General features: G+C 40.5%; 1 protein-coding gene across 2 annotated transcripts in view; it reads left to right on the top strand.

Annotated features, from left to right (window-relative positions):
• The window catches only part of STARD9 (StAR related lipid transfer domain containing 9), a 110,443-nt gene that overhangs the window by 19,515 nt on the left and 63,930 nt on the right, over positions 1-26,998 (top strand). For both annotated transcript variants that reach the window (XM_077322734.1, XM_077322736.1), the window contains exons 4-16: positions 9,209-9,325; positions 11,287-11,319; positions 11,418-11,479; positions 12,522-12,634; positions 16,954-17,023; positions 18,804-18,876; positions 19,494-19,561; positions 20,206-20,303; positions 20,642-20,830; positions 21,104-21,201; positions 22,196-22,273; positions 24,993-25,067; positions 25,692-25,871. In XM_077322734.1, the coding sequence (XP_077178849.1) occupies positions 9,209-9,325; positions 11,287-11,319; positions 11,418-11,479; positions 12,522-12,634; positions 16,954-17,023; positions 18,804-18,876; positions 19,494-19,561; positions 20,206-20,303; positions 20,642-20,830; positions 21,104-21,201; positions 22,196-22,273; positions 24,993-25,067; positions 25,692-25,871 (1,254 nt within the window). The remainder of the gene's footprint in view (positions 1-9,208; positions 9,326-11,286; positions 11,320-11,417; positions 11,480-12,521; positions 12,635-16,953; positions 17,024-18,803; positions 18,877-19,493; positions 19,562-20,205; positions 20,304-20,641; positions 20,831-21,103; positions 21,202-22,195; positions 22,274-24,992; positions 25,068-25,691; positions 25,872-26,998) is intronic.

The following is a 26,998-nucleotide window of genomic DNA, read 5'->3' as shown; positions in this document are numbered from 1 at the left end:
CCTTCAACAGGGATTAATTTGGTATTCCTCATGAGAGTTCACATGCAGAAAAGACCTTGTATCATTGAAACAAAGCTTTTACATTAGGTCTTCCTTCCTGCATTAGTCTTTTACTTTTCAATAACACAGAACTCCATTCTCTGCATACTTTCTATAATAGCTTCTGTCAGTAGGGGATAGCTTTTTACAGTAGGGGTAGATTATTTACTGTGTCTTGCAAATATGAATAATTTTGTCAGAAGTTGCAGTCTTGTTCTAGTCAGCAGATTGATATGGACTTAACATAAATCATTATATGAGTTCTTCATATTTCCATATGAGTTTATGGAGATCGAGGTCTTACGAAAGTTGAAACAAAACTCTTGTGAGTTTCGGTGTGTAAAGCATGGTTTAACTAATAAAATGTGCCTGGATGCCATCTTTAAACCGCTCCTGTGGAGTGGTATAAATAAAAGGCTAAGGGGTAAAGGGGAGGAGAAGGGGTGGGCCGAGTCCGTGATAAAAACTCGGAGGGGGCAATCAAGAGCCGCGAAGTGTCACTCCAGGGCCAAGCAAGAGCCGTGCAAAGCGTGGCTCCGCATTGGCTTCTTGGCCCGTCCTCAGCTGGCCCGGCCGGGGAGTCGCCGCGCCAAGGGAAGAGGCTTTGCCACAGGTAAGTCTGCAGGCCGGGTCCCTTTGCGCTGGGGAAAGGAGCAGGGATGCCGCATCAAAGATGCTGCAGCCCTGTTCCTTTCCCGCCCACAAGCAACAGCTCATGGGTGGGGAGGGTGTCCACGTGACGCCAGGGACTCATGGCCTTCGCTGCAGAGTGAAGACCGGCCCTGCCACGTCCCCGACTCACCGGCCATGGTCTTCTCCCCATGCTGAGCGCTGCCTGCTGCAGGGGGGGGGCGGGGAGCAAGCATGTCTGGCTGCGGGACTGCCAGGCCCCGGGAAGCCTTCACCCTGCGAAGGCGTCGCTGGGGAAGGGCCTAGTGCCCATTTTATTTTTAAATAAAATGGGCTTTCTCCCTAGTAAGTTCAATAACACAGAGAATGGCACAAAATTGTGCAGTCATCTTCGTAACACCAGTCAACTGTTAGACTGTACTTATCTGTTACGTATCATTACTAGTCCATTAGATAAAATATAATAATAAAGCTATGTAGCACCAGTATGTTCAAGCACTGTACAAATTCTACACCCTTGATCAGAAATGTAAAGAAAAGTACTGTAAGTACAAGAAGTATGCTAAGCATAGATATATATTTATGTCTGAGGCTGCAATTATATGAATGTATTTAGAAATATGAATGTATTTAGAAATAGTACTAGGTATGGGATATTTTAATTAGATGTAAATAATTGTGTGAGGTAAATTGTGTTCATGATTGTAATGGATACTTCAAGACAGGGGTGTCTGCTATGCTGAATACAGGGCATTTTTTCACACTGTTTGCTTAAGTAGCCTGACTCTTTTAAACCATACACACTTCCAAGAAGTAAAATACAAGGCAAGCTTACTGCATAAGTACAGAAAGGACTACAGGACTTTGTTTGGGGGAAAGTTTCTGTACTGTAAATATCAAGTGAGGCCCTTTCTTCCCTGGCCACAGGGCCACTTCTTCAGGGGGCTGAGTTTCAGGTAACTCTTTCATAACCATCTAGCCACAATGTCCATGCATCTGACCAATGAGTCAGAGTGTGTGTTTGTCTGGCCACCCATCAACAGGAAGAGCTGCTGATACCCCGTACCTCCAGACCAACTGTATGAGAGGGTTCATATAGATGTTAAATAATATTAGGAAGAGAATTACACCCTACGGACAGTAACAAGTGGATAGTAGCAAGACTGCTCTTCCCCATAGCTACCCTGTGTCCACAACCTTGAAGGAAAGAGGTCAGCCACTGTAAATCTGACTCCCATATCTTCACCCATATCTTGTCTGCAAGGCAACACGTCAAGAGCTCATGGCTGACTGTGTCAAGTACTGCTGTGAGATCCAATAGCACCAACAGCACTGACCTGCCTTTGTTCTGCTGCCTCTGGAGGCTATCCACATCTGTCTCCACCCCATGGTCCCACCAGAAGTTGAACTGGAATGAGTCATCAAGGATGGCCCTGGAGGTCCCTTCCAATTCTAGGATTCTAGGAAAGCTTTCAGCTGGTCTGCAATGGCCCATTCAAGCATCTTTCCCAGAAATGCTGGATGTGAGATGGAGCAGTAACTGCAGTGGTTTGGCCTTTACTGAAAAAGCTGGACCTACTTTAGGCTCCCCGGGAATTTCCCTGACAAGTTCACAGTCTCATGGAGAGGTTCTCCAGTCCTCCCACCACCTGCTTTCATGAGCCATGAGAGGTAGGGGTCCAAGGGCATGTGGTTCACCTCACTGAAGCTAGCACTCTGTCTGGGTGTAGTATCTGAAAATATCAGATCACCCCTGGAGATGGCCAAGGGTCCTCCTTAGGTGTGAATTTCACTGCTATCTCATAGGCTTTCATAAGGGTCCTATAAAATGTTCTTGATGCTTCGTCATGGTTCTTCACCTAACTCAATATTGTTGACGGCAGTTGATAATCGTTGCCAAACATTAGCTTATTGACTAAGCCACCAGAGCCCTGCAGAGCATTTAGGAAACCAGTTGGATCCATAAGTCTCTGCAGGCGGGCAAAATACACCCACTGTCTATACAGGGTGGTCGTGTATGGAGCTGGGCCTCCAGAGTAAAGACCATGGCGCTCTATTTACAGAAAACCTCCACCCCAACGTCAAAGATCAAGTCCAAAGTATGTCCTGCTTGATGGGTGGGAACAGTAACAAACTGCGAGAAATCTAGTGCTGCTGTGGAAGACGCATAACCGGATTCTGATTAGAGGCAGCCTCATCTGCGTGGATACTGGAGTCTCCCAGAATAAGCTCAGGCAGCCTCCTCCTCCAGTAGATTAATCAGGGCATCTGCCAGTGCAGTAAACTGTCGGAACATCAGCCAGGTGTCCAGTGTCTTGATTGAGTCCCACCCCAAGACCACACATTCAATACCTTGGATCATTTCTCCCTCTAAGAGAAAGATCCTGGATCAGCATTGTCATCTCCCCCCCCGCAAGACTCATGGAAGATTGAGTAACTTGGTGGGGCAAGCTCTTTCAGGGTGACTGCTTCACCCTCCCTCATCCAGGTCTCAGTCACACATGCCAGGTCTACCTTAGACTCTGCAAAGTAACTCTGCAGAGTCATGTTTTTTTTTTATTGCTAGATCTGGCATTGTGCAACATCAATGTCAAAGTTGGGTTATTTCCCTTTACCTCACCCCCTGCATCTCTTGAGATGGTACAAAGGTTAGAAGGGGTCTGAGCATTCCTGTATCTTGGACAACTTCTTTCAATACTGCTTCTCCCCCTGCCATACCTCCCTTTCTCTCTTTTCATCTATCCCCTGAACAACATGTGTGTATTTCAATTGAACTGTTAAAGTAGTGATTGTAAATGAAAGTGAATACAAAATTAGCCTGTATACAGATACATATTTTGGTTATTGAATACTCTCTTCTGCATTGATTCCCTTTTTGCAGTGCTTCCACTGTTGGAATTAGTTTACTACTTGAAATAAGATGCACACGCATAAGTAGATATCTAGAAGCTGCACCTCAGTAGCAACTTTCTTAGTTTAAAATATTTAAAAATATATATTTTGGTGTTAACATATTACAACAATGTGGGATAAAAGTTAAAAGGAATCGTGAAAGGCATAAATGGGTAACACCTTTTCCTTCTGTCTTTGCTCAGGAATGGTAGAAGTGGTCAGAAGGAGTAACTGCTCAAAAATCATTTTTGCCTTTCGATTTCTCTCCCATTGTTATTTGGAGAAATAAGCTAATTATTCAGCTAACATGGAGTAAAACATTTCCTCTTGTTGTCTGCTGACAGCTGCAGTTGGGTTGTGCCGGCCTAGGATAGCAGCCAGGAAGCTTGGCCAAGGCTGCCTGGGAAAGGCACAAGGATGCCCACTTAACTGTGGCAGCAACTCCAGAATCTGGGGAAAACAAGCAGAAGTGGCGCCAGGGAAGGGAAGAGAGTTAAAAGCTTGCAGGGAGAAGGATGGTTGGAGTCATTTCTTGCAGAGAATGGAGGCAAAGGGATCTGAGGCAGACTGCAAAAGGGACAACTTAGACATGTGAGAACAGCAAAGCTCAGTGGATCAAGGGCTAAGACATAGAGAAAAGAAGGCCCCTTATATAGTCATTTGATGTTTCAGCCTGGATGAAGCTTGCCAGTCATTCAGATCCAGAACCCTCAACAGGTGGGCCCCCGTTTGGACTTCTTGTCCTGTCAGTATCTTCCATATCATTGTGGAAGCAGCCCCAGGACAGGCATGAACACTCACAGCCCCTGCATTTTTGACAACTTCTCAGGCAGTTGGATGAAATTGACTAGACAGGAGACACTGCAACACATAACTCATTTGACTTGAATGAATTAGCCATTGCAGTTAGGAAACTGAACCCACTTCACGGCTTTATGTAGTTATTGACATGCCGGTATTGAATCTGTCTTATCTGAAATGGTCTCATGTATACAACAACCATGTTTGCTGAATTAAAATAAATTTACATTGATAAGTGGTGACTGTGAAGAGAAATTCCACTTAATTAGGAATTCTTGGTGATAGTAGAAGTCAGTTCTTTTGGGAGGAGTTTTTGAGTAGTTTCCCTGTCGCTGCTGCAAAGTAGGTTTCCCTGGTAATTTTTATTAAATCAGTGATTGTAATAGTTTTGCATCAGTATACCATGATATGTCAGTTTACCATGATATGTCAGTATACCATGATATGTCAGTTTATTTGCACTTCCAGCTTTTGTTTCTGAAAAATAAGTCTATATTCCATTTTGTTACAGAGATTTTTTTTTAAAGAAAATTTTGATGATTGGGAGAAGAAATGACTACCTTAGGAGAAAGATTTAAGTGGGTAACTGTGTTGGTCTGAAGTAGCACAACAGAAGTTGAGTCCAATAGCACCTTTAAAACAAAACAAAAACTTTTTCAAGGTGGGAGCTTCAGAGTGCATGCACTCTTCATCAGGCAGTGCATGCGCTTGTAAGCTCATGCCTTGAATAAATCTTTGTTGGTCTTAAAGGTGCTATTGGACGTAACTTTTGTTGTGCTACCTTAGGAGAAATGACTGTTATGTGGGCAGGATCAGGAACATGTGAATTTTCCTACCCACATGGCAGCCATCCAGAGCAAAGTAGATATTAGAAAGGATGGGAAAAGGCTGGGGAATATCTGGGAGGAGCAGACATGTGCCATGAAAAGGAAAAAAAATACCCACTTCTCAACAGCATTAAAACGCTCGACTGGGATCTTAAAAATAAAGATGTGAAAAATGAAGGTGTTGGTCAAGTTTGCCAATACTAAGGTTTCTGATTATTGTTGCACAGCATCATGAAATGATACTTAAAAGAACTGAAAGCAAGACTCTGGGAATAATAGATTATTTGATAACTGCCTCAGTCATTCCATTTTTTTCCATTCCATTCCAAGCTTTTTGTGGGTCTAGTGGTCTATATTTGAGTATTTTGTTTGTTAAAGAAAATTGATTTAGATTCTTTAGATCAGAAAGAAGAGATTAGGTGAAATGAATTCTTTATATTAGCAAATGCCAGTAGCACACATGTCATTGCTGCATAGGAGGCCCAGTCTTCCTCGGTAATCTACCACGCAAGTACTGACTGCAGACAACCCTGCTTAGCTCCCAAACTCTGAAGATAAGACTTGGACTTCTGTTGGACTGTTACAGAAGTAACTTCCTTTCATAAATCACAAAAGAGACACAGTTCAGTATTATATTTATCCATCGTATGTTTTACCATTTATGCACTGGAGATTTCATGCCGGACTGCAGGCTGGAGTTTTGGTCGTGGCAGGTTGTCCTACCTCTTCCTGCACCCACATGGGGAAGCATTTGGCCCAGTGCGCCTCATCCACCCCTGATATGTGTTCCTGCCCGAGAGCTGAGGCAGTTTAGTTCCCAGTGCGTAAACAGTCATATTGGGCAATTTTAAAATCATAACAGTGAGAAAAGACCATATCGCTATATTTTATCTTGGAACTTGTTTTAGTACATGGTAAAGAATGCAACAAAACCAGAGTCCAGTAGCACCTTTAAGACCAACAAAAATGTATTCAAGGCATGAGCTTTCGAGTGCAGGCACACTTCCTCACTATGAACTACCCACCAGAACAGTGGAAATATAAAGCCAAAGTTAATTCTGTAAATAATTCTAATGGTAAATAATGCCCATTTGTCATCAGTCTAATATAGTATGTTAGATTTGATATTAACATTAAATCCTATATTGCTTTTACCTGTTTATTAACAACAGAGGTTTTGTTTCCCCCCAAACATGCAGCAAGCAGTGATAATCAAGCACAAAATAAGTTCTAGGTCTCCATTTAACGTAAAAGTTTAAAGATAGCTCAAGAAAATGATAAATTATATCCTAATGTACTTGTTGTGGTTGCATAGTTTCTTAGCTGATTAATTTTTTAATTGGGCAGCAGTAAAAAATATGTTGAAGAAAAAGAGTTGGCTTTTATGCCCTGCTCTTCACTATCTGAAGGAGTCTTAAAACAGCTTACAGTTGCCCTTCCTCTCTTCACAACACCCTGTGAGGTAGGTAAGGCTAAGAGAGCTCTGATAGCATTGTTCAGTCAGAACAGCACTATCAGGACTGTGATGAACCCAAGGTCACCCAGCTGGCTGCATGTGGAGGAGCAGGGACTCAAACCCAGCTCCCCAGATTAGAAGCTGCTGATTTTAACCGCTACATGAAGCTGAATCAGTTCCTAGATTAACAACAGATAAGATAATTTTGGGTTTTAAATAAATCATGGGTTGGCTATTGTCAGTTACCACTGGAATAGAACCAAGTGGGTAGCTGTGTTGGCCTGAAGCAGCAGAACAAATATAGAGCCAAGAGGCACCTTTAAGACCAACAAAGTTTTATTCAAGGTATGAGCCTTCGTGTGCACACCCACTTTCTCAAATACAATATGATGCAATGGAAGTAATCAGTTCATACTTATAGGCAAGTGTGAGGTTAAATTGACATATAACATCATGAAAATGGTTATCAGATTCCATAGATAAATGGGAAAAACAGCAATTTGAATTTGTGTGTATTCTCTAGATTGAATCACATGGGAAACATCTTAGGTTCAATAAATATGTCTACATTAAGGGAATAATGGACAACTAGATAATAAATTGCTCACAGTAGTTAATAGAATATTATCTAGATTTTCTGTTCGACCTGTAGATATAAAGTTGAGAAGATTTTTGAACCAAATCAAATTCCAGGCTTCTACTCATCCCAAATCCCTTTTCCATTCATGCTGATAAATGTGCAATTCCTTCCAATAAGTCATTTTGTAATATTTCCCACCCAAAAAGTTAGTGCTGGATTTATTCCTTAAATAAATGATAGAGGTTTATAAAGTTATGCATGGGGTGGAGAGATTTGATGAAGATAATTTTTCCTCCTCCCTGAGAATACTGGAACTTGAGAGCATCCAATGAAGCTGATGGGCAATATGTTCAGGATGGACAAAAGGAAATACTGCTTTACACAGAGTGATTAAAATGTGGAATTCACTGCCAGAGGATATAGTGATGGTTGCAGGAATAAATAGCTTTAAAAGGGGATTAAATAGATTAATGGAAGATAAGTCTTTCAATGGCCACTAGATTGCCTCCACGTTTGTTTTTGTGAACTACAACTGGATGTGAGGGGTACTGATTGGCTGCTTTGGCAAAGAATTATCATATGGCTGTATTTGGATGTTTACTAATTTAACAGAATTAACTTTTGCCTTATATTCCCACTGTCGTGATGGTAGTTCATAGTCTGAGGAAGAGTGCTTGCACTCGAAAGCTCACGCCTTGAATAAATCTTTGTTGGTTTTAAAGGTGCTACTGGACTCTGATTTTGTCATTCAGATTCAAGTTTATTAAATCCAGAACCTTGGATGTAGAACAATCATGCCAGACAGCAACAGAATTCCAAGTTAGTAATCATTCTGGAATAAGGATGGGATCCCAAGAGCCTCAAATGAAGCTCCAAATTGTGTTCCAGTGCTTTTGAGATTTGATTCCTTTTTATCATGGTATTGATGGCACGAAACCTCCCTTGAAAATTCTACTTGTGATGCTTGAAAGTACTTTGATCTGAAAAGAAGAGATGGAGATATTTATTTGAAAAATTCTTATAAGCAACATTCTGCAGCAAATCTTGTGCACAGTAAAATAGCTTACTCTATATCTACTTTAAGATTCCATAATCCCATCCCATCCTGTATACCTGTTCATACAAAAAAAATTACTAAAAATATGTGTACCATAATGGCACCTTTCAGAATTCTTTGTTGGAATTCTTTGTCAGAACCTGGATATAGTCAAAGACAATTCAAATATGTTTGAGAATGAATTACATTAATTATTTAGCCAAAAGCTCATTGTTTATTCCTTATTCAATCATAAATTTAAAAATCTGTTCTCTTATTGCCTGTCAGGTGATATATTACCTATGTGCACTAATGACATCCATTTTAATTGGCCAATGCATTTTTTTAAATCATAATCCTCAACGTCCCTTACGCCAGTGATCCCCAACCCCCGGTCCGGAGACCGGGACCGGCTCGTGGATCAGTCGGTACCAGGCTGTAGCTTTGTCTAAGAAGTTGGTGCTTCAGCCCACCAATGTCAACCCAACTTTGCAGAAGTCCAGGTCACAAAGCTCCCCTTCTCCATTCCTGCTCTGCTAGGACTCCCTCATCTCACATCCAGGAGCGCCTTATTCCCAGGGCAGCCCACAGAACTCCGCAGCAACGAGATTCCTGCCCGCTGCCTTCAGCGACCACGGCAAAAAGAAACAGAGCCCAGCTTGCTCCCCCATCCTTCTCGTCTGTTTGCCCAATCAGAGGAGCTATAGTGGCCACCAGCTAAGCCCGCCCCTCCGGCGTAATCTAGTAGACTAACCCCCTCCCCGGGCCTTAGTAAAATAGTCAAGCGTTGACCGGTCCCCGGTGATAAAAAAGTTGGGAACCACTGCCTTACGCTACTACTAATTCCAAAGTATTTTAGCCTTCTGAATAATAAACACATACACAAAGTATGTGAAGCAAGCTATACTTTTGAAGTGTAATTATGTATTTTCCTTGGTTTATTGCAGATTTTTCAGGACCTTGGTACTTCAGTATTATCTGGTGCTTTTAAAGGATACAACATTTGTCTTTTTGCATATGGACAGACTGGTTCAGGGAAAACATACACCATGATGGGAACTCCAGTGAGCTACATTTTTTAATTTCATTTTGTGTTTTTATTATTCATTTGCCTGTAGTTTGAACTGTCTTTACCATCTTTACTATCTGCTACAAGCTACCGTTTTCCACTGGGGAAGTTTCCTTTTTATAGTATTCAGAAATGTAAACTGTATACTACTTATTGCTAGATTCAGATGAGTGGCTGTGTTGGTCTGAAGTAGCACAATAAAATCAGAGTCCAGTAGCACCTTTAAAACCAACAAAGATTTTTTCAAGGTGTGAGCACTCTTTGTCAGACTAACAGCTTTCATACTGTTATGATGGTCAGTTCATAGTCTGAGGAAGAGTGCTTGCACTCGAAAGCTCACGCCCTGAATAAATCTTTGTTGGTCTTAAAGGTGCTATTGGACTCTGATTCTGTTGTGCTACTTATTGCTGATACTGACATCCCTTCTGCTGAAATTTATGAAAATGCTCATTCCAGATAGTTACTGATCAAGGCAATTTAAATAAGTTGATTTAAATATGTTTTTCTAATATTTTGTTGCATATTAATTTGTTATTATAACTGCAATTTATATTTGCTTAGAGATAGAGTAACAATTGCAAAATCAAGTATTTCTGTGTACTTTCTCTGTACACATGCACAAATATAAGGTAAAATTATGCAGTATACTCAATGTGATTTGTATCCAAGCTCCTGTACAAGGACTGAGTTTACAAAGGAGGGTCTTCCTCACAACATCCTGCTTACCTTGTAAATCTACTATTGAGAGTTAAAGAGCACTCCAGAACAACATATCACAATGTATTTGTAGCAACGTGTGAATTGACCAAAATCAACCATTCCAAAGAGGATAAAATGATCTTTTGTAAGCTTTATTGTATTCTGATTTCTTAATTTTTAATTAATTAATTAATTAATTATATTTATATACCACCCTCGTAGCTCAGAGCGGTTTACAGAAAACTTGGAAAACATAGTACAAGTAAAAATATGGCTCAGTAATAACAGTAGGATAACAACTGTAGTAACAATAATATTTGGTGATAATGATTTTTTTAATTAAACATCAATTGAAACAACAGTAAACTCAATCTCATAGGTTGGTCACTCCAGGGTTGCCCTTTTGTTTGCTTCAAGAGCACATATGTGTGAGGGAAGTGTTCTAGGGATCAGTCAATGTTGTTGCTTCTGTTGGGCCTCAACGAAATGCCTAGTGGAAGGGCTCCCTTTTGTAGGCCCTGCAGAACTGTGATAGCTCTGACAGGGCCTGGACCTCTTCTGGGAGCTCATTCCACCTGGTGGGGGCCAGGATGGAGAAGGCTGTGGCCCAGGTTGAGGTCAAGCATGCTTCCTTGGGACCAGAGATCAACAGCTGGTGGCAGAGTGTGAAGTATGTACAGAGAGGTGGTCCCTCAGGTATGCTGGGCCCATCCCGCGTAAGGCTTTATAGGTGAGTACCAGAACCTTAAGCCTGATCTGTGATTCAGCTGGCAGCCAATGCAGCTGCTTCCCTCAGACACAACTCTATCCCATGAGTAAATTGCATGTGTATAGGCAAAACATGTAATTCCATCAAGTAATCTGTAGTGTTAATTGTCTGGATTTATTTTGACTACACGTGTCCAGTACTGAAGTCGAATTTGGACATTGTATCTTACTTGCTCTTGTGGTAAGCATGAAGCATTCTTCAGTATATATGATACAAATAACTGTTTGGATAGTGAAGAATTTGTTCTTATGAAGTTCTTCCCAGACAACCAGGTTTATAATCTGACTAGTGCTAAAATCAGAATTGTTAATCAATGTGATTTACCAAAACAAATGGGATTAATTTCCATAACCATTTCTAAAATTTCCACATTGTTGACACTTATTACTGGAGAGCTGTTACAGCTATGGGTTTTCAGTACATACTACAGTGACCTTAATATGCATAAATCAGCAGGAATCTTATAATGTTTTTCTTTGAATTTCAAGGCAACTGTTGGATTAACTCCCCGTATATGTGAGGTACTTATTTTATTAATCTAAACATTTCAGTTTGTTTAAATGTAACCGATGCTTTTGTCCCAGATAATTAAAAAATTGTAAATGCTTGATTTGTATAGGGGCTGTTTTCAAGGGAAGATGAGTATTTAAAACAGCCAGCATCTTGTAGAGTAGAAGTCAGGTAGGTGTGTTTCTCTCTCTTATTGTCATGTAGAAGTGAAAATGTTGAATTTTGGAAATTGTAGGCATGGAATATGTACATGCTTATCCGTCTTGCAGTATTTTATGAAGAGCTGCTCAAAAGAGTTATTCTGCTTGTAAGTTTAAATCAGGGGTATTGTGGATGCATGTTCCATTTCCCCACCTGTATAGTATACTTTTTCAGACTAATTGCTCAAAAGGACAGCTGCTGTGTTTGCTGCAGTCATTGATTTCTGAAATTCATATGGAATGTATGCAGTTTGCAGAACAATATTCCTATTAATTGGCCACCTGTCTAGCGATTTCCACATCAGGAAATCTTTCTTACATCCCAATTCCAAAGTATTCTAATGTGTAATGTAATACAAAGTATGAGCTTGAAGTTGGAAATAAAAAATTCCATCACAGTACAATTGTTTTTAGGAAAAATACGTTGCTGCCTGATAAACAGGCAATCAATTTAGAACTGTTGGGGGAAAGAAAAACATGTTTTATCTGAGGATATTCTGTTGATATCCCTAGCATCTTATTCATGGTTCCTCTTAATATTTGTGAAACCGGCCGGGGGGGTGGAGCGTGTCCGGGGTGTCTGAGCTGGAATAGGGCTAATCAGGGTGCAGCCAGCAGCTGGCCGCACTATGATTGGAACTGGGGGTTAGAAGTTAAGACAGAGCAACGGTTTCTGGGTGTTTAGTCTTAGCAAGGGTTTAGAGATGTTAGCATTGTTTTATCTTCAATTTAAAAAGTTTTTTCAACAAAGTCTACTTTTTGGGAGGAATTGGCTGAACTCTCACAATGTGGTTGTGTTTTTCAGTTGTTCTGAGTAAAGCCTAAGAAAATTGCTTTGACCTTGTATAGATAGATGTCTGGCAGTCTTGAATGCTGGATAAATATGCTTAAAGGGCACAATGGAAAAGCATGATTTTACCTCCCCACTTCACATAGCTTTTGTTGGAAAAATTTATGTTGGCTTCAATCCTTATAGCATTAATTTGTTTTCTCTCTCTCAACCCAACCCCCAGTTTTCTAGAAATCTATAATGAACGAGTTCGAGATCTGTTGAGGCAACCAACACATAAAAAACCATGCACACTTCGTGTTCGTGAGCATCCTGAGACAGGGCCATATGTACAAGGTTAGTAATTGCAGGACAATATTATGCGCATATTTAGGACTTTGCTTTTCCTTGGTTGTTTCATCTTTAAAAAAAATTGTAGGAAAAGCTGAGAGCTCAAATTCTCTGTATTACATATTGATTTCAAACAGTAATTAGTTCTTGTTAGTATTTTCAGAGTACTGATGTTGTAGAAAAGCAAATAAATGAATATGGTTGCAGGTAAGGTTCCAAAGATGTGTTTAATTTCAATAATAAACTGTTTGCAATCTGGATCTGGAGATCTGTCAATTTTTAATTTGCCCAACAATCACAGGACCTCTTCACTTCAATCCAACTAAGGTCTTTCAATACTCCTCCTGAAATCAGTGGTTCTGGAGTCCTTGGAAATATATTACCTTTAGTGCAGTTAATGTCGTATACTGCAAATGCATGGGGTGGTGGTGGAAATGTCACTTGTAAAACTTAAAAGCTATTTTTAGTTACAAAAGTAACAAGGGAGAAGTCCTTTCATGGCCTGAGGATGACAGCTGTATCTCCAGGTTGTACATCTGCATTTACTCAGTGAATTTGGTAGAGTTTGGAACCACAGGCACAGGGAGAAGAATGCTAAGCCGGTCTGCAAGTAATAAGATCCATTATTCAAGTGACTCCCAGGGAGGTTTCATAAACTTGCAGTCTTAATCTCAAAGTAGCAAACATGTAACAACATTCATGATGTAAGATTATGTTGCATGTTTCAGTTTGAATGGAAACGTCTGGCTGTTCCTGTCAACCTCAGTAGTGCTGGGTATATCCCAAGACTTTTCAGGAAAACCTGAATTATTTCCAGATTTGATGTCAGAAACCTTTTTATCCCAATGATGATGATAACATGAAAAAGGTTACCCAAGAAGGCTCTCAAGCCAGTCCCTTTGTGTGCTGGTGTGCTTCATAGCTGTGGGGAAATTCATGCAGTCAGGCTATTTTATTTTTGTGCTTGAATGGCAGTTTTGATGTGATAGTGGAGGCTAACCACTCTACACGTTCAGAGGTATCACTTGATGATATTTCTTCCTGTAATATGTAATTCAGCTCCTAAATTATAATTTGGTCGCCAGAAAACTACTAGAAATATTTATAATGTCATTCCAAGCTTTTCCCTCAAAAGAGACATTAAATCCTTGCTTTGAATTTGTAGTCAATTCACAATGGATGAATAGGCTGTTGAAGAAGTAAAATTCTTTGATGAGAGATATTTTCTCTCAAATAATTTTTGCGATTAACAGGATTGATTTATAAATCAATGTGTTATTGATTGTTTTATGTATCGTTCATAAGTTCCATGTAAACCGCCCTGAGCCCCCGGGGAGGGCGGTATATAAATCAAATAAATAAATAAATAAATAAATAAAGAAAGAAAGAAAGAAAGAAAGAAAGAAAGAAAGAAAGAAAGAAAGAAAGAAAGAAAGAAAGAAAACACTGTTGTGTCCTTTGCAAGCTGTATTTTATTTTCCAGTGGCAGTGTGCATATATGGTTCCTTTTTCACTAACTAATGAGATAACTAATATCTATCCTCAAGAGAAAATAATAGTGTTTCCTGACTATAGAGCGGATGGTATGTTATTACCCCACTTTCTAATAAGAATCATAGCAATGGCTTAAAAAGAACACTGGCATTTGTACAACTTGTGGAAATTCTGCATTGGGAGCTCCATATAAGGCTTTAGTTGCTTATTATCTGAGACTTATGATAGAGCCATAAATTCCAGCACTTTTCTGAAGGACTGTCTTTCCAAACAATTCAGCTTTGCAGTTCAAATTTTAGAAAGAATTGGCAGGATGCCTAAAAAAGTGAAATGAAGTCTTTGTTTTACAGTGTCTCGTGACTGGCTTTCAATGTTGTTATGAGAGCAAATGACTGAATAGATTTTATCCTGGTAATGCATAACATAGCAGTGGGATATTTGAAGGCTTTAAAAAGGTATATTATAGGTTGTTTTCAGATTTTCCTCTTGTTGATTTTAGTTACGCTTTCAGAAGTGTGTGTCATTTTGTGCAAATATATAATTTTGAATTAAGCTTCGTTCTGGCTAGTAGTGAGAGCTTTAAAATAAAACACAGTGATCCATGCGACAGTCACCTCTGGGTTAGATTTCTGTAACTCTATGTGGGTGTACCTCCATCCATGACCTTGAAACTGCAACTGGTCCAAAATGCAGCAGCTTAGGTCCTTATGATAACATCTTGTAGGGCCCACATTCAGCCTGTTCTTAGGCAACTGCCCTGGCTCCCAGTTGTATTCTGGATCAAGTTCAAGGTTTTGGTTTTGACCTTCAAGGCCATACACTGCTTGGGTCCAGCATAACTGAGGGACCGCCTAGCTGTCTATACCCCCCCCCCAAGAGTGCTACGCTCAGCCAATACAAACCAGCAAGAGAAGTACACATGGCCACAACCAGGACCAGGGCTTTTTCAGTCCTGGCCCTTACCTGGTAGAATGAATTCCCGGAAGAGCTGCAGCCCCTACAGGAAATTGCACAGTTTCATAAGGCCTGCAAAACACAGCTATTCCACCAGGCTTTTGGTTTGGGGCCAGTGAATAATGGAAACCAATATCATCATATGGGGCCCTCCATAAAGTAACCCATCCCTGAATGGGAGATGGAGAAGGCAGAAACCAAAACTCACAGCTGAAGTGGTTATGGAATTTTAAAACTGTATTTAACTGCTTAATTGTTATATATATATATATATATATATATATATATATATATATATATATATATATATATATATATATATATATATATATATATATATATATATATATATATATATATATATATATATATATATATATATATATATATATAGGTGTAAACCACCTCAAGTTGGCAGTCCTGAAAAGGACAGTATAGACATTTAATAATAAATATCCTGCTATCTGGAATAGATAAGGACTTTTGAATATGAGGTAAGTCCCACTGAGTTCAATGGGACTCACCCAGTTGAATGAGTAGAGTTGTAGCTTTAGAGTCAAGATAACCTTGTGAATTTAAAATGTAATTGAGGTCAAGTTACTTTGGTTTGAGATGTAAAGCAGTTACTTTGTTTTGAGATGTAAAGCAGCCTGCCCACCCTGAGCCTAAAGGGAGGGCAGTATATTGAAAGCATTATTGAATGAATGAATGAATGAATGAATGAATGAATGAAGCAAGCTATTATATCCCATGCCAAATGAAAAGAAAAACCTTTAGATTCACTCTGCATTCACTCTGCATATATATTTAGATTCTTTAGATTCACTCTGCATATATATTTCCCCTGGTTGGAAATCCCTGCCATAGGAGGTCATATTCTGCTAAGATTGCTATTATTCTGTTATTCTGTGTTATTCTGTTGCAAAACCACATAGACACACTAGCGGAGAGTATTGAAGCACTTTAAGATTAACAGCTGTAACGTGGAATAAATCTGCATGGACTGGTGCCCACTTTGTTCAGTTGGCGGATGCAATTATATACAGAGGACAAAAATGTAATCAGTGCAGCCAAAAGGCCATGAAATGCAAACTGTACTGAAAATATGTGACCTTTCTGTGGAAAGAAATAACACATGCTGTCTCAAAGCCCCTACTCCCACACCCACTCATGAAATGGCTTTTTGAGGAGGGGCACAAGGAATTGCAAAGAAGAAGAAAAGCTGGTTCTTATATGCTGCTTTTCTCTACCCAAAGGAGTCTCAAAGCAGCTTACAGTCGTCCCCCCTTTCCTCTCCCTACAACATACACCCTGTGAGGCTGAGAGAGCCCTGATATCACTGCTCGGTCAGAACAGTTTTATCAGTGCTGTGGCGAGCCCAAGGTCACCCAGCTGGCTGCATGTGGGGGAGAGCAGGATTGAACCTGGCATGCCAGATTAGAAGTCCACACTCTTAACCACTACACCAAACTGGCTCTCCAGGAAAAGGGTGGGTCAGAAAAGCTCCACTGTGGAAGCAGAACTCTTGAATATAAATCAAAAGATATGTGACAAATTTGTATTGATTCTTATCACACAGGAGAGATAGCTAACTGCACTTCTAGACAGAGCTAACCTTTTGAAGCCCATTAGCATCAATGGATTTGGAAGGATGTGACTACTTAGAATTGCTCTTTTAGTTATCACTCCTGTGTGTTGAGAATTGGACTTTAAGTCTCAGGCTGCAACACTGTGCTTAACAGGGAAAATTAGCCATCCTCCCCTCCACACACATTTGGTATTCACATAGGAATAGTTTCTGCTCATGCTTTCTTAAGGCAAAAAAAAATAGGAAAGAAATTTTGTTAACCATTGATAATTTTTACATTTTCTGCTAGGACTGTCTCAGCATGTGGTTACAGACTACCGTCAAGTAGTTACTCTTCTGGAAGAAGGAATAGCAAACAGGTATTTTATTCCAAATTTCTCAAAACATGCTGGCTGTCTTTTAAAAAATATTTACGTTGATGTTGATTGTTCTAGGTATATTACCATCTGTCCTCCCTTGGACAAGATGAGATTAATGCTTGCAGGTAATCTATAGAAAAACATGAAGATGGTACATGTCTTGATAATATCAGAAAAAAGGAGTACTGCTTGATATAGGTGTAATAATGGTTTCTGAGGAGAATTTATGTTTAAACTGATGTTTTCATGTACCAATATTCTTCTGTAGGTTCACTGAAGAGCAAGTTAGAAGGACATTAACCCTACTGAAGTCTACAGAATTCATAATATTTTGCAAACATTGTGCATAGTGTAAGCAGTATAGTATGACAAAATCAATCTGGCTATATTTAATTCCAAATGTACCTTGTGAATCTAAGACTCATGCAATATAATTTTACCATCTCATAAAAACCTTTAATGTTTACAGGTAGAAGTATTTTTACAAAAGCCCAACTTGCATGCTATTTTACCTAAACATAGTGGAACAGGATAGGATGATACAATTAACACATTATGCAGTTTGTGGAATCAAGAATCCTACTTAAGATTTTTTTTCTCTAGTCTTAAATTTGCTAAATTATAACGATCAGTGAATTTTGTTGTTAAGTGATCCAGAATCCATTGTCTCATACTGTGGCAAGGGAAGTCTAAAAGAGAATGCAAAATGTAGAAATTTTCCTAGATAGTCACTGTCCTCTGTGTATACACTTGAAACTGACTAATGCTGAATTAGACCACTGATCCATCAAATTAAGTACTGTTTACTCACACTGGACGCAGCTGTCCAGGTTCTCAGGTAGGGGTCGTTCACATCACCTCTTACCTGATCCTTTAAATCAGGCTTTCTCAACCAGGGTTTCGTGAAACCCTGGGGTTTCTTTAGGTCCCTGGAAGGGTTTCCTGAATTGGGGTTAATTAATTTTTAATGTATTTTTTAAGTTTGTTAAACATTTATCGGGTGATATGACATATATTGTCATGTCAACCTGCCCCCCTTTGTAAAATGGCCGATGAGGGACCTGGAGGGGGTGGGAAGGGATGGGGCCCCAGGTGGATGTGTACACAGCTATGCTTTGCAACAATATTCTGCCTGATCACACCACTTCTGGGGGGTTTCAGGGGTTTCTCAATGGTAAAAAATGTTGAGAAAGGCTGCTTTAGATGGAGGTGCCTGGAGTTGAAACTAGAACCTTCTACATGCAGAACAGAGGCTCTTTTGCAAACCTACAGCGCTTCCTTCTTATATAAGTGAAACAGAAAACAATCCCAGAAAACATAAATTAATAACTACATCATTGTGCCAGACTTATTGACAAGTGCCTGCATAGTTTATGTGAATAAATCAGTCCTATGAACTGTTGAGATAATATAATTGAAGGTGAATTTGGATGTTATGGGATGGTGGGTTTGAGGAAATGGCTCCATGTTCTCTGTGCTTCTTGTGTAATGTCTAAAGTTGGCTGCTGTGACTAGTCCTGATTCCAGAGTGTGTTCAGGCATATGATGCCACAATTTTACTGAAGAGAAAGCCATGGAAGAAAGATAGGTGTAATAAATAGCATGTCTGGTTATTTGATGGAAGAGCCATTTATAGCAGGTAGAGGAAGTGGGTCTTTGAATTTTGCACTTTAAACATTATTTGTATGTTTTTGCCTATTAGTTTGTGACTCTTGTCTATGCTTTGACTTCCTCATAGAAAACCAAAAGATTAAAACTCTCCTTTTCTATTTGTGTCTAGAATTACTGCAGTTACACACGTTCACGATGCCAGCAGCAGATCCCATGCCATCTTCACTATTCAGTATACTCAAGTTAGTTCCATCTTCCATTCAGGCATTTTTTTAAAACTAATTAAGACGTTGAGTTGAATCCAAAGTACCATGAATAGAGCTGCACTCAGCATGGAACTTTCAACCTCTCACTCCTGTTATAGCTAACTTGGCCATCTTGGATGCTGCCTGCAGTGTTCAAGGGATCCCCGGAACAGCAGTAATTATGATGTGAGAATCTTCACCATGAGGGAGGGGGAGAGAGCAACAAAAATAGCCTCTTCCTGTCAACATGAAATTAGCATTGTATCCACTCCAATGTTTATTGATGTTGATATAAACAAAGACTAAACAAAGATATAAGCAGAACTATTTTTAACTTCATAATATTTGAAAATCATAAACCAGCACCTTCATTGCAAGGTTATTGTTGTTCTTTATCACATATATTCTTGAATTGTGGTCTGGTGAAAGTGTTAGCTCTCAGCATCTGCTTACAACTGTTGTAGCCTCTTGTTTACTAAATCCTGTGCTAAATCCCTAACTGCTTCTTGAAGTTCCTAGGAATTCCAGAAATGAAAAAAAATCATACACATATAAACATTTGTTTGAATAAATGTGAATTACATGTATTAATATTTTATTGCATTTTCCTTCAGGCTATATTAGAGAATAATCTGCCCTCTGAAATTGCAAGCAAGATCAATTTAGTGGACCTTGCAGGCAGGTAATGTTTCAGCTTTTGAGAAAGCAATCCATAAGCTAGTCATTGCTAAATTTTCTTCAGGGAATAATTTTCACCTTGCCATTAAGCCTGTGTATATTGCAAAACAGTCTAGCTCAGTGGGTGGTTATACGTTCAGTTCGTTCTTCTGGAAAACTCCAGGATTCCCTAATCCAGTTTGAGAAACACTGCTATGAAGCTGTTAGTTGTCATATTATGGATCATACTTTTGTTAAACTCCAACCGATCATGGACATTAAGCTGGCCTTCTTAGCTATGTAGCCTTTGTAATATAGCTGTGAGGGAAACAGGTAGATTTTGTATTAAAATGTATTAAAATGGCTTTAGTGGAGTGGGATGAAGCACCATGCATAGTGTTAAAATTTTGTTAATTGGGTGTCTGCAGAATAATCTGAAAGGAACTACCCTTCTCACTCCTTGCATACATGGGGATATGGTTTTGTATCCCAGCATAGTGAATGAAGCAGCTGTGAGCTTTTTCCTGTGTGTTCTGAGAGTGCCATTTTATTTATTCCTTCTATGCAGTAAACCCACATTTTTATGTTGCAATCACTTCTAGATTTGAATTTAGTCGTCGTAATTTTCCCCAGGACCGATAACTTATTTATCCGTTCCTTTTGTTTCAGTGAAAGAGCGGATCCTAGTTATTGCAAAGATCGGATTACGGAAGGTGCCAACATTAACAAATCATTGGTGACCCTTGGAATTGTCATCTCTACCTTAGGTATAAATAATATACCTTTTGTTTGAATGATAGTTGTACCCTGTTCTACAGTATAAATTACCCTGCTGCGTTGTTAGGTGGCCTATCATGATGCATGTTGTGGTCATTATAAATATAAATGTCTGAACATTTCATGGAATTCTCATTGTACATGTAGTTGCTTAGTGCCTGTTCCTAGCAAAATATTTACTCAGAGGCATCACAGTTTAATGTTTTGAATGTGCAATATGCAGAGAAATTGCAAGAAGTACTTGAGCTTCCTTACTACAAATGATTGATGACTGTCTATTTGTTATACAAATCATAAACTATTTGTATCCTGCCCACCTTGTTTTTAGCACAAAATTCTCAGATGATCAGCAGCTGCCAGAGTTTAAACAACATAGCAAGTGATGGGGATAGCAGCCACTGTGGAGCCAGCATCAGTGGTCAGAGGCGTCAAGCGTACATTCCATACCGTGACTCCATCCTCACTTGGCTTCTGAAGGACAGTTTGGGTGGTAATTCCAAGACAATTATGATTGCAAGTAAGTTCAAGGTGCTGTGTTGTTTTTTGTGATCAAAAATGCGATCTAGACACACATACATGTGAATATGATTTCCTTTCTAATACGAGCCAACATTGAAATAGCCAGGGCAGAAGGGAAAAAACCTCTTTTGCTGCTTCTGTTTCTTAAGCAGAAAGAGCTGCAGACTTAAGTTCTAGACCCAGCTTGTCTGAGGAATAAGAAGTGGTGTGCTCTGCAGTTGTAAACTGGTTTTGATATCTTCTTAAATAGCTTATCTTTCTTCCCCTGTAGCAATCTCTCCTGCAAGTTCTTGCTATAATGAGACTATGAATACCTTGCGATATGCCTCAAATGCCAAAAATATTATTAACAAACCCCGGGTGAATGAGGTTAGTCTTGCTGCTTTATCACTTCTTACAAGTGTGTTTGTCCATATATCAAGTCATACTGAATGTCACTTATAAAAACATACATTCTTAAGCATAAGTTAATATATCAGAGATACTTAAATACGTTTTTGTCAGATTTTTAAAGTGCATTTTAAATTCTTTGGTAATTCTTGCTTTTGCTTATTGTTAGTTCTAAACTCCTATGCCATAACAGATTATAATAATGAGTTTGAACCTGTTCTCATAGCATTTGTTTGCATGCAAGGCAGAGAGAGGCAGTTTTTCTTGCTTCACCTTCCTCAGTGCATTGGTCTTCATTGCACAGTTTTTCATCCACACAGAGTTCCCAACCCTCAGCATTGCCATTTCAGTGCTGACAGGTAGCCATTGGGGAAGGGGGCGTGTGTGAAGGGGGCTGCTTGTTTTTTTTACCTGAGGCTGCAAATAATTCAATCTAGTGCAGGAATAGCCAAGCTGTGGCTCTCCAGATGTCCATGGTGACAGGGGCTCATGGGATCTGTAGTCCATGGACATTTGGAGAACCACAGTTTGGCTATCCCTGTCCTCGTATATTCACTTCACAAGCTAAGTATTGTAATGGTCTGGATTCTAACGTGGAAGGTGGAGATTTAATGTGCACTTGAACTCTAATACACAATTGAAATATAAATGTAGAATAAGAACTTTGATGGGTTAATAAGTTTTCATGGCAGACTAAGGGTTGGAACCATACTATATTATCCACCATTGCAATTGAACTTTCCTGTCTCCCTCATCCCATTGATTTTCATTAAATGCTTCCCCTTGGAGATTAGAAGTCCTGAGGAATAGCCGAGGAAGTTGCCAATTTAATCTGGATCTAGCCCTTTTTGTTTTCTTACAAGGTAGCATGCTGTATATTTCTTGTAGTACAACTAGTATGAAATGGATTAATTTGATACTTTTTCAGGTATCTGTTTTTAAAAAGTACACTGCTTGCACTCTTCTGTTTCAGGATGCAAATGTGAAGCTGATTAGAGAACTGAGAGAAGAAATTGACAGATTGAAAGCTATGCTGATGAGCTTTGAGCTGGTTTGTATGAAGATTGGTGTGACCAATATCAGCAATTGGTTCTGTATATATCTTGTAAATAGCACCCAAAATAGATCTTTAATTCCTTAAACATACTGTACTTCTCAACATATGCATTCCAGAAACCCCTGCATGAAATAGTAATATTATTTTATTACTCATTATTTTGTTTTACTCAAAATAATCAAAAGCAAAGTAATCAAAAACAAAAAATAATCAAATTAATAAAAAGCAAAAATAGCACCTCATTATTATTCTTGCTACTAGAAGCTTTTATAGACTAGATCCATCTTTATCAGATGGGTGTGATGAGCTGGCCCTAGTTCATAGAAAGTCCATTGTGAGTTTATTGTTTTTTTTCTAAAAGTAGATGGGAATCCCATTGTTGCAAACCCTATATACATAGTTGCATTGCAGAAGGAGGTTTTAGCCTTTCTTTGTTCTAGAAGCAGATGACTACGGGATAGTAATGGTTTCTCTCAGTGGTGTAATCCTGTCCAAAGTAATCTTAAACCCATTGAAATCAATGGGTTTAGAAGGAGTAACTCCACATAGAATTGCATTGTAAAAAGGCAGGATCTTCATGCATGCCTGTCACGGTTTTCAAAGGAATGAGCAAACAAATAATTTATCAAGCTGCTCAATATAGTTAGACTTTATGCAGGTATTTGCCTTTTTCTTGGTGCTCCATAAATAAGCTTTTTGCCATTTCCTTAATTATAAATAAATAAAAATAAAAAGAGATATTGACTTGGATCTAACTAAAGTGTTTCCATGGGCAGAAGGAACACAATGTCCTTGCTTAACTTTCTCTTCTTGTAGACTAAAGCTGCCCCGAATTTTAGAGGTTTGTTTGCTCTGTGTGGATGTCATACTCTGTGGACAGAAATCTGTCAAAAAGGTGCTCTTGATCCAAGCCATTGGCTAGAATACACAAATGATTTTAAAACTCTTATCTTATTCTTTCTAGAGTGCATTAATAGCAATCACAAAGGATCCTGCTAATTGTTGAAGCCATTATAATTCTTCTCTGAGACTGCAGTATCCATTTATATCTGTACCTCAGTGATATTCTATTTTGTGTAACCAACCCACAAAGATAGGGGTCTTGAGTTTACTTACTGGTGTCTGGCATCACATGGTATTGTAGTGAACATGATAAAACTCAGCCAAACTTACAGATATGGTGTAAATTTTAAAAAAATCCCAGTAGGAATTACCTGACCTCGCAAGCCATTCCCCACTGCACACAACTGACACACTTTTCAGGTAACACACCATTCAACATCATCTGGGCAAGAACCATACCAATGAAGATTATATGTCCTGAGTCTATGAAGATCCAATGTGGGATCTTACACAAAGGGGTGTGTGTGAGTCCAGACACTAGTTGCTGTGCTCCAGATTCAGCTCTGTTATCTTCATGTACCCCCTTGTCAAACTGGAGCAAAGATTTGGGCTTGGGTGACATCAATATGCGAATAGATAGCTGCCCAGACTCACTCTCAGAGACATTTGCCAGTTGTTTGGAAGCACTGACATCTGAGGGCCCTGCAGGAGCTGACTAAGTTCTGCAGGGCCTGTAAGATGAAGCTCTTCCACCAGACCTTTGATAGAGGCAGGGTAGGGTGGAGTGAAGAATGATTTAGCCCCTCCTCCAGAATGGCATATGGTCATCTTCCTGGGTATATGGTACGGGGAGTAGGGGGGCCGGTGAGCTGAGGGCCAATGTGGGGAGTGAGCTAAAGGGGGGTGGGGTGTGGTGTGAGAGGGGATTTTTATTGTTATATTGTTTTTACTTCTGTAACATAAATAAAATGTGACTGGGGTTATGGGAGGAGATGTGGCTGACTAATTGCCTACCTGATTGGCTATCGGTCCAATAAACTGTAGGCTGTTCTGCTCCTAGCAGCCCCCCTCCAACTTCTTCCAGTAGGAAGAGGTGCTGGCCCACTGTACTGGCCTGACTGTGGAAGATGAGCCAGAGCTGGAAGGGAGGAAGGCCCTGGGACGCTGGTTGGTCCCCTCTATAGTACAGCCCCACCATGGCCTTGCCAGGCCTTGGAAGAGCCTACCTGGATCGGGGGGGGGGAGGTGAGACTGCCCCACCAATATTCCCCACCCCACCCCGAGCAACCCCACTGTGGCCTTGCCAGGCCTTGTCAGAGCCTGCCTGGGTGGAAGCAAGAAAACCCTGCCTGTGCTCTCCCTCAGGCCTGAGCAACCCTACCATGGCCCTGCCCAGGTGTGGAGGGGAGTCGAGAACACCCCACCAACACTCCCCCCTCCCTGAGCAGCTCTGCCATGGCCTTACCAGGCCTCAGTGGAGCCTGCCTAAGTGGGGGGGAAGCAAGAACAAACTGCCAGCACTCCCCCCGCCCCAAGCAGTCCCAGCGCAGACGTCTCAGGCCTTATTGAAACCTCCTAGAGTATGGGGGGAGGCGAGCACGCCCTGCCAGTGCTCCTCCCCAAGCAACCCCAGCACAGCCTTACCAGGCCTTGACTGAGCCTGCCCGGGTTGAGGGGAAGGGCTAGAGCTTTTTGTACTTTTTTTTTTACAGTGGGCTTTTTTGCTAGTGTACGTTATAATCTATTGTAATCCGCCGCCAACCAGCTATGCTGGGAGCGGCTGAATAGAAATGTAATAAAGAAAGCTATTCAGTCTGAATTCTGAATATTGAAATGGTATAGAATTATCTTTCAACTTTTGCTTTCACAGAGAAATTTTAGTCCATCTTGGGGTGAGGATAAAGATGGAAATTTGACAGAATTAGTTCTTCAGAATGAACTTAAGGTTTGTATACTTTAAAGTTTCCCCATATTATGAGGTGGGAGATTGTGGCATGTTTTACAAATTCAGACTTTGGATAAAAACATGTATATCACAGCAGATATGCATACATACTCCCCAAAGATAAAACTGAATGGTAAAAACTGTGGCTCACCTGGTGCAACTGTAAGGCATGAGTGGTCTCAGCCTGGGACCCTGGCATTTTACTTGCTGCACTACCACCGCAGATTGCATTTGGAAGGGACTGCCAACCTACTCTTGGGTATGCTGCAGCACCAGCAATGTCTTGTGAGTAGTTGTACCGGGACTAGATGACACAAGGAGTTAACTGGGTCCCAGTCTTTCCCTGCTTGTAAAGCAGCTGATTCCGCTCCTTGTTCAGGCACATGGCCAGCTGTTTGATCCTATGCCTGATCACCTGCTTGTCTGCCCTTCAGCTATTAGGCAGTCAGCCTTTTGTGTCTGCGTAGCCATCCCAGCCAGTGATCACACTAGGGGGCGCTCTTTTCCGGCAGTAATAATAGTAATTTGCATCCATTCTGAATTTCTACTTGCTTGCGGTAAAAATGTGTTCATGTAATGCAGTTAAAATCAGTACTGTTTTCCCCCCATTTGCCATCCCCAAAGATTGAGCAGCTGACCAAAGACTGGACAGATAAGTGGATTAACAAGAAAGCTATCATGGAAGAATACAGTGTGGATATCAACAAGAGAAAATCTGGAGTGACAATTGATTCCAGTTTACCTCACTTAATGACCATGGATGAAGACATCCTAAGTACTGGAGTTGTGCTTTATCATCTCAGGGTGAGATGAGATCCAAGTATTTGTTTTTGGTTAATTTTAACAACAGAAAATGCTGCATTGACATTTAAGCTTCACTGGTTTAAAAGAAATAATAGAGACGAAAATCATGTGATGTGATGAAATGTTTCAAGACTGTGAAAGGATGGTATATTATTTGGACTCAATGACAGCACGTGGAACTTACCTTTATAATGCAGAAGAAGAAATTAATATTGTTAGCCAAAGTTGGTACCATGATTAGGATTTTGGACTAGGACAAATGTCGTGGTTCGGTCCTTGGTGGCTTGGGAACCGGACCGAACCCCGCCATCAGAGGCGCCCGCGATCACGGAGGTAGGGCATGGTGATCATAGGCAAGCCGGCAGCTGGGCGCCCCACCCGATCGTTGAGGTGGCAATGGCCGCTAAAGAACCTCAATGTCCCCCTCCACCTTTTGACAAGGGCCCGGAGATGGCCCTTTGTTCCAGGAAAATGGGCCATCAGGAACCCCGGAAAACCTCGCATATGTGCATGAGTCATGATTGTATCAGCATGTTCCCTCCGCAAGTACTGGGTGGGGCAATACAGCCTAAGGAGGTGGGTTTTGTATAAAAGGGAGCTTCCACCTGGAGTTCGGTGGAAGCTCTTACTCCATACCAGCGGACTCCACGTTGCTGAAATAAAGCTTGTTCCTGTTGTATCGTTCACCAGGCCTGGCGTGACGTTTTCTTCAAAGGGGCACCCTGTTTTTTCAGTTAGCAAGCGGGTCCCCGACAACAAGGAAGTTCCAAGTTCAGATCCCTTCAATCTTAGTTAGGAAACTTATTACGCTTGCACTAGTCATTGTGCCCCAACACCCTTGGAACGGGAGAGGGCAATGAAGGTGAGGGATCCCTCCTACAAAGAGTTCGGTAGCACACACAACTTGGCTTTAGAATAAAGTTGGCCCCAACTGTACTGGCCCCAACCCCAACAGTTGTAAGAATCCTTGGCACAGCCTGGGGTAGATGCATCCTGTCTTTGACTGACTTGCCTGCCAGTCGAGGAATTCCAACCTCACTCTAGCCCACCTGCTGGAGTTAGGAGGAGAACCATGGGATTACAGGATGTTGAATTCCATGACAAGGATGGGCCTGGCTCACCTGAGG

Source organism: Paroedura picta, chromosome 2 (assembly GCF_049243985.1).
Source record: "Paroedura picta isolate Pp20150507F chromosome 2, Ppicta_v3.0, whole genome shotgun sequence".
NCBI lineage: Eukaryota > Metazoa > Chordata > Lepidosauria > Squamata > Gekkonidae > Paroedura > Paroedura picta.
Note: the sequence above shows the minus strand (reverse complement) of the source record. Positions and strands in the feature narration are given on the sequence as shown.